The 8,830-nt window shown below is 32.2% G+C and overlaps 1 protein-coding gene across 1 annotated transcript; it reads right to left on the bottom strand.

Annotated features, from left to right (window-relative positions):
- Positions 1–7,089: 7,089 nt before the first annotated feature.
- LOC132032072 (putative pentatricopeptide repeat-containing protein At1g53330) lies at positions 7,090–8,830 on the bottom strand. Its single transcript, XM_059421881.1, has 3 exons — positions 8,815–8,830; positions 7,834–8,288; positions 7,090–7,356 (listed from the first exon to the last, which is right to left on the bottom strand). The coding sequence occupies exons 1-3, from the start codon at positions 8,828–8,830 to the stop codon at positions 7,090–7,092; spliced, it is 738 nt and encodes a 245-aa protein (XP_059277864.1).

Below are 8,830 nucleotides of genomic sequence, written 5' to 3'. Positions count from 1 at the left end.
GAAAAATACACTTAGAAACACTTTTTAAAAGCTTGACAAATACTAATTGCTGCTCAAAGTACTTTTTAAATTAGTTGGCCAAACACAAACGGTTTTTTGCCAAAAGTACTTTTTTGAAAAATACTTTTAAAAAAAAGTACTTTTCCAAATAAGCTGATTTTAGAAGTTTTGCCAAACAGGCTAAGTGTTTTGACTCCCGTATTCCGAACATCTTCACATAAATTGCGATAAAGTGAAGGATTGTTTATAACAAGTCTGACATGTTAACCTAAAAAATAGCATAAAATAACCTGTGATAATAGAAAAAATTGCATACTCTAATAGTGTAACAATTTTTTATATTGTTAATGGATATAAATTAAATCGATCTTCTATGTTATATAAATTAAATCGTTTTTCTTATGTTTATTCTAAGTGTCTATGGAAATGCCTCGTGTAAGTTGGGTAGGTATGGATGAACTTAGCAGCCGGCTTTTGTTGTTTTCGATACTACGTTCACTTAACTTGGCTCATTACCAATATTTGATAGTAATTGATAGTAGAGAGAGGTCCAGGAAATATACAAAGTAGTTATTCAAGTGCACATATATATCATCTGCAGTGACACTTCTGGTGTGCACGTAATGTCCATGTGCAGATTGGACCAAAACTGAAATTATTCCTTCCATTAATAGAGGCTAAAACGTGGAGTTTATGCCAAAAACAAGAATTGGCACTTGACAGTGATGGAATGTTAGTAGAACAAGTCACAAAAGGAAAAAAAAAAAAGCCAAAAAGAAAAAAGAAACGCCAATTTTAATATGCTTATGAAGAACATGGAGATAGTAAAAGCTACTCTATGGAATATTTTTTCTCTTGAGCCGAGGTTTATCGGAAACAGCATCCCTACCTCCCAAAGTAGGAATAAGATCAACGTACACCTACTCTTTCCATCGGCCACCTTGGAAGACTACCTCTGGGTATGTTGTTGTTGTTGCTGTATTCTATGGAATATTGCCAACTCTTGGAAGATGTGTTTTTTTTCCTTTGAGACTCAGTTGAAGGATTGCATGTAGTCATAATTTAGCCCCCTTTTTTAGTTCTCTTGTAATAGGGGGCTTGTAAATTGACGCCACAAAAAAATGGATATTGAATTAACACGCTTCCTCCTTTATGTCGACTCTTTTCATTGTATTACTTAATATGGGTCCATATCTCACTACTAAAAAAAAATTTCTATTTTCCCATTGAAAAACGTTCGGTGGTTATTTTTCATTGAATGTCGAACAAAAAAGGTTCAATCTTGTGAAACCGTTGCGTAGGCGAAAATAGTAGTTTGACCTTTTCGGGGAACACGAGAGCAACAACGGGAGGAAGACGATAGGAAGTTTTCGTTGGAACAAAGTCCGAATCCAAGAGGTACCTACCAGGAAACTCACCACCATATGAAAGAGGAGAGAAAGGACCAATTGAAGTTGACCAACCATGGTCCACGGATGCGTTTAGACACTTTCTTTAGCTGCTCCCAAAGACATCTCCTCTGATAGTAGTGTTTTCATACGAAAAGATTAGGAAGTTTTCAACGTTTCAAGACCAGGTTTCCCACTAATGTTTTTGAGTGATGGGTTCGGTGGGAATGAGGTAAAAATGTTAAAGACAAATTTCCCATTGAATATCGCTGGAAAACCTCTGTTTCTAGTAGTGTCTATATGACATAGAAAATCAGCTTATTATTTTAAAATTCATGTCAAGTCAGAAATTTGACAACCGAAAGTAGCAAATCCTACTAGAATAACTCTGTAAGAGCTCCTTATCAGAAAATAGCAAATAACGATTTGCCAACGATAGATTGTTAGTAAAGTTAGATTTCCACAATTAAAATGCTATTCCTGTGCATTTTGATATAAATTAACTCAAAGATTGTATCGTTTCATATGATCAAGCGTGGACCCTGTTTTGTTCATACATCTCTTCACTTTTATAAAACAAAGAGACCCACATATTCGCCCCCATCCACTCCCAATTAATGTACAAGTAGTTGCCAGCAGCTTAATCAATAAGAGTAGATAAGTAAACAAGCTGCTGATTAATTAGAAAGACTAGCATTTGAAAGTAGGTGATATTGGAATAAAAGAAGAGAAAAAGGACAAAAGGTGGCAAAGAACGACTCGATTAATAACCAGGGAAAGTCAATGACGTACTAGAATAAGCATGCAATAGATGAGAGTGCTAGTTGACACTCCCTTACTATTCTATTGAAGACCTTTTAAAGGAAAAGGACAAATCTCAATACTTGCATGCACTGTAGATTCGGCATTAATCAATTTAATATTTACCTTTCTAACATATCATGCATGCTCTGGATCATGAGTTAGGTACTAAATTAACTGAACAGTCAATTGATATGAGACTTTTGAAAAGCCACTTGGAGTACAGATATGTGACTTTTAGATGTTTATACAAGAAATTTTGGATCTTCTCAAAAAGCATCTTTTCTTGATTAAGAATTATTCAGTTAGTAGTAGTTTTATTTTTTGCATCTTACTTTGATTGGATATTAGAATTCAAATAGGAAAAACTTATGAATCTTATGATATTCAATTAATTAAGAGTATATAATGTACCAAAATGTCGTCTGAATCATGTCTTAAACATGTCATGTGAATATTAAAATTAAAAACTTATTGTTAGATATAGAGAATGATATTTTTTAAAACAGACCAAATATAATTAGACACATAAATTGAGACACTACATATAACAAATGGCGTGTCAAGCAAGAATGATTCATAGGTTTTCATGCAAATCTCGGCATTGAAGGGGAGATCAAAAGCAATAGGAGTATGATTTACTCTATATGATGGCTTTAATTGTCTTTTTTTCCTCTTCGACACGTCGAAAATCGTAGAATAAGCAAGTTGATTTGCTATGTATATTTGATGTGGATTTCGTGAATTAGCTTACATTTGTAAGGTTATGTATCATTACTTTTATAATTTCTTGTTTTCTATCATACGTGATTGCAGGAACGCAAGTTAGATTTACTACCTTTGAAATGAAAATGACGCATGCAAAGTTGCAAACTCAAGAGAAGCCCATAAGACATAAGTCGCAAAGATCCCAAGCGTACTACGTTAATTCAGCATTCACTCCATCTTAAAATTATGCTCGTAAAGTTTGAGTCAAGTGAGTATGACATTTGAATCAGAGTTTAAATTCTGTGCATTCAAGGGTGAAAATTTATACATACAATTAGTTCTCTCGTAGTTATAAGTTAACTACAAGTAAACTTATGTTATAAACATTAATTGGGGGGATGGGGATAACATGATATATTTAGTAAAAAAAACCTGTTATAAGATTAATCTACATTGACTGTGTAACAAAAATGTCACTAATTATCATTGCATGTACATAACTCAAATCTTTTAATTGAACACGAAAATGTGGATCAATGGCAGATTGTACATCATTGACTAGAAAGCTTAGATAATTGCCTGTATCTAAATATCAAGTACATATACTACATTAATAACATTTCATGAGCTTGTATATATCTAGGAATGGAGATGATCTCAAAATTGTGGGATGGGGTACATTATATATTTATATTCATGTTAAAAGCTAAAAGTAGCCAATTTAAGCTTTCCAAGCTTGATGTTAATTGCCAATCCCAGGGCTAGGAACTGATCGATCAACATAAATGTCACCAGCAAACTGTTGCCCTGCATGAACAAGTTTTGCATGACCTTTTTTACTTGGGGAAGAAGGCGGCACAGTGCTTTTATTCAACAGCTTTCTTGCTTCAAAACTTGATGGATAACAGACTAGCAGCAGAACAATTAAAGTAATGGAAATTACAATTTTGCAATGAGCCATTCGGTAATACAAGGAGAGAATCAGTTGGGTGGAAAATGCACACTTTGTTTAGATGAAAAAACACAAGTTGTTAAATGAAGGAAAATAGAGGAATTTATAGGAAGAGAAGAGTAGTGTGAGTATCAAGTTAGTTGACGTGACAAAAGGAATATTATTTTGCATATGTACTTTAATTTGTACAAGCTAAGGTGTCTTTAGAAATGCCTCGTGGAAGTTGGGTAGGTATGGATGAACTAAGCTGCCGGCTTTTCTTGTTTCTTAGTTCCACTTCCACAGTTTGTATATGTCCCTTTTTTATATGGCTTCTGCTTTTCACTCCAAATTATCTTGGTTTTGTTAATTGTGTTCACATAGAGTGATATTCCGTATTCGTCAAAATAGGATTACGTCAATAAGGTTAAAAAAAAAATACTGAATTTCCTTGGTACAAGAAGCTTCTATTGTTGTATGTCGTAAAGGTGACTCAAAATTTACTTTAGGTTGCACGTTTACATCTCAAATTTCGCATTCTTATGTTTTTTTCTTAAATTCTCTTGTTTGAATTTATGGCTCTAGAGTCCAGGAAATATAGAAAAGTAACATAGGTCACATAATATCTACAGTGATTTCATCTGTGCACGCAAAAGTCGAGGTCCACTTTCGTGATAATGAACTAGAGGACCAATCGTTTGGTTGAAAACAAAGTTATCCATGATTAGTTATTGGGTGATTAGCGTCATTATTATCAGGGATTAATAAAATAACTTACAATCCCTAGGAATAAAATAGCTTCATTAGTTAATCGGATTTTATCCAATAGCGTGGGATAAATCATCTCAAATATAATCCCAAAATTATTTATCCTTATCCCTCGTACCAAACGACTAAAAGCTTTGACGGAGATTGACTCAGACTGATTACCAACAGAGTACATACATCAAAAGGAAGGGGAAAAGTCCACCAGTAACGTGGAAATCGCCATCTCCTCAACAAGGAATTAGTAAGTAGTGATTTACCTAATTTAGATTTGAACTTAAGACTTCAATAGTTATAATACAGTGTTGATTTCAAATCCACTTATTCTTTCATAGAAGCTGAAGATTAAGTGTCCTGTTTTGAAATTTGTTTTAATGTTCGACAACTTGTCTAAACATATGAAGTGGTTAATTAGAAAGGTGTAATATGGAAGAGAAGACAAATGAAAAGGGACAAAAGTAGGCAAAGGTCGATTTAATAACCAAAATAAAGTCAATGGCGTACTAAGCCAAGTTTTAGAAGAAACCAAATTGATAGAAAAGCACAGTGCTAATCCGCTAATAAGTCATGATTAGTTAGTTATGTAGTCATGTATTAAGTTACAACTATTATTTGATAACTAATTTAGTAAAGTCACTGCAAAATTGAGATCTTACATATTGAGAATCACACTGGGACAGGATATTTGACTTGTTATATTCAAGGAAAATTTTGGATCTTTTCAAAGAGCATCTTTTCTTGATTATAACTATTTCCAACTGGTGTCGACAGGTGGCCGCTAATTGGTTTCCAAAAAAATCTTGGAGGAATACTTAAGCACTAAACTCAATAATATGTTCTTAGATTAAGTACCTGCTACTCCAAACCTGGTCTCTTTTGGGCTTTCACCACTTCTGCATAACCGCACCGGTAGAGTTCACTATATCTCGTTGACTTAATTCATGACATGTAACATAGTCATTAATACTCGTAGATTAGTTCATAACATGTAGTAGTAATATGGAGTCATAAATAGAAAGAGCTCCTATCTTAACGTGCTGCCTGCATACTAAGCAAAAACAGCACAGCAAATGTACCATGTTGTGTCATTACCATATTCCCATAGTTGTCATTGCATTAGTTCATAAGATTAGTATGCTTATAGCTTTAACAACATTTGACACCACTTATTCATTCTCTGAGTAACTCGCGTCATAATAGTTTTGGATTCAGATGATCCATATCCCCCGGAAAACAGATTTGTAATACAAGAAGCTAAAAATAATTGATTTTAGTCATTTTCTGTACCTTGGTTCATCTTTTAAATTTACCATAAGGAAAACAGAATCTTGAACATTACAGCGTTTCTTTATCCAGATATGGGCTAAAAATACAAATCTACATTTTCCTATCTTATACAATCAAAAATACCTTACAGCCATAATAAAAATATTAAAGACTAAGGCAAACAACACGCACAGCAAATTGTAAGATGTTCATAACATGTAGTAGTAATATGGAGTCATAAATACTCGCAGTAAGCTCCTATCTTATCCCTAGCTGCCTGCTATAAAGACTAAGCAAAAACAGCACAGCAAATGTAAGATGTTGTGCAATCAATTGAAACCACTCTATTCCCATCTCATTGCATCTTTGCTTCACAAGAATAAGATTAGTATGCTTATAGCTTTAACAACATTTGACACCACTTATTCATTCTCTGAGTAACTCGCATGCAAATTCAAACATATTTATATTGCTACTTATGACACTAATCAAACTGCAAAGAGTTTTAAGTATGTCAATCTAGCACATTTGGACGGTTTATTGTCCTTCATGTGCATCCACATTCTTGCTAAATGATCAAATTTCCCCCAGATTGATCATTCAGATGATCCATATCCCCCCGAGAAAACAGATTTGAATACAAGTCAAGCTAAAAATAAGATTGATTTTCAGTCTTTTCTGTACTTGGTTCATCAAATTTACCATAAGGAAAACAGAATCTTGAACATTACAGCATTCTTTATCCAGATATGGGCTAAAAATACAGAAACATGTTCCAGAACTGGTGAGAGTACAATCTAAAAATACCTTACAGCCATAAAAAAAATATTAAGGAGAAAAGAAAGGCAAACAACACGCTTATGAGCGAAAAAAAGTGAGCTTAAGCATTGTTATAAGTCAAAGCTGTTTGGACACATACAAGATAAACTTGGGTGTTAAACTTGTACAAGGAGAATTTGTTTACTCCATTACCATTCCTACAAGACCAGATGCATTAGACAAGTTATCATATATATATGTTGGCACATCTTATATATATGTATAACTTAATATATATATCATATATCCCAATACTTATATATACTATATACTAACACAATATATACTATATATATGACGCCATATATATTGCATAGCTCTCATATATACGATATACCCTATCTCCTTCTTGAATTAGCCCATCGAAAAATTTAATCAAACTATATAAAGTATATACGTTGTAGTCGCGAGTTATATAAAAGCAAAATTTTCATATCCTTTGAAAACCATCTCATGCAAAATAACCGCAGCTTCCTTGAACTTCATCGCCTTACATAGCCCATCCAAATATATCCTATAACTAACCACATCAGGTTTACACCTTCGTCTCGGCATATCATCCAATAATTCACTAGCTTCTCTTAACTTGCCATCATCACAAAGTCCCCGAATTATCACATTACAACTAATCACATCAGGCTTACACCCTTTCCCTTCCATCTCATCAATATACCCTAATATATATATATAAAATATATATCTATATATATATATATATCTATATACTATATATACTTATATATATATACTTAATATATATACTATATATACATATATACTATATACTAAATATATGCTTAATATATATACTATATATATATATATAAAGTATACATATATATGTATCACATTTATATACCGTTCTTATATCTATATATATGTATATAATATATATCTAAATATGTTCAACATATACCATATATACTTATATACTTATATACCAATATATAAAATATGTGTATAACTTAATATATATATATATATATATATATATGTACTATATACTATATATACTTATATATAGGTATAACTATATATATATATATACATATATATATATATATATATATATACTTATCTTTTTATATACATATATCCTTATATCTATATCTTATATATAGTATATACTATATACTTATATATGTTTAAGTGTACCAAATCATCAACCTTACAAAGTCCTTTAATCAACGCGACATAAACAAACGCGTTAGTACCCTTCAACTTAAAATCTCTCTCCATTACCCTTTTCATCCTAAACGCCTCGTTTAACTCTCCGTTGGCGCAAAGCCCGTTAATCAACGTCCCGAAAGTAACCACATTCGGCGTAATCCCTCTCTTACACATTTCATCAAACACTTGACGAGCGTTACGTAAATCACCACGATTACAACACATTTTCATCAGTATATTAAACGTACAAACATCTGGGGTTCCATATTTTTCAAAATTCTTTAACATTTCACCAATCTTGATATATTCTTTGCAATTTAAAAGTGCATTTAACAAAGTGTTAACAGATTTTATACTTCTATAGCAACGAAAAGAGGGTATTTCTTTAAACATAAGAAGAGCCTTTTCGGATAAATGTGATCTTCCGTAGAAGGTAATAACTATTTGAATTTTCTAGGTCTAAGGTTAACACGCATTCTTAAAATCTCTAATTCGTTTAGGGAAATTTGAGTGTCTTGTTTTAATCTTTAACAATTAAATTTAGTTCTTACATTTTTGGATTTATTTCTTTTTTAAAAAAAAGAATTTGCCTTTGTATTATTAGAAGCATTATCTAAACAATACAAAGTGTTTGTTAAAAAATCTCATAATAGTAGACATTGATCATAACATAAGGGAGAATAAAAAAGCTATAATTCTTTTTTGCATGTTTTTTGGTTAGCAAAAAATCTAAATTTTATTGATGGTAAGACAAACATTACAATTTAGGATTGAGGAACAAATTGAAGGGCGATTTGGATCTTTTTGTTGAATGTAAGTAACAAAGAACCCGAGGGAAAGGAAAATGAACAAGGCTACCATTTATACGCTATTCTTTCATACTTAAAATTTCTTTTTTCGTCATTTTTTTGAGTCACAATTTTCGTGTTGATTTGGACTTGGAAGCTAAAGCACTTGTCTATATACCAGTTGTTTGTGCCAT

This window comes from Lycium ferocissimum, chromosome 9 (assembly GCF_029784015.1).
Source record: "Lycium ferocissimum isolate CSIRO_LF1 chromosome 9, AGI_CSIRO_Lferr_CH_V1, whole genome shotgun sequence".
Lineage (NCBI taxonomy): Eukaryota > Viridiplantae > Streptophyta > Magnoliopsida > Solanales > Solanaceae > Lycium > Lycium ferocissimum.
The sequence above is the reverse complement of the archived record's forward strand: the minus strand, read 5'-3'. Positions and strand labels throughout refer to the sequence as shown.

Coding starts and splice junctions, on each gene's coding strand:
- LOC132032072 (XM_059421881.1), bottom strand. Junction 7,357..7,833: donor TTTGTAAGGTTGATGATTTG/GTACACTTAAAC, acceptor TATATATATATA/TTAGGGTATATTGATGAGAT.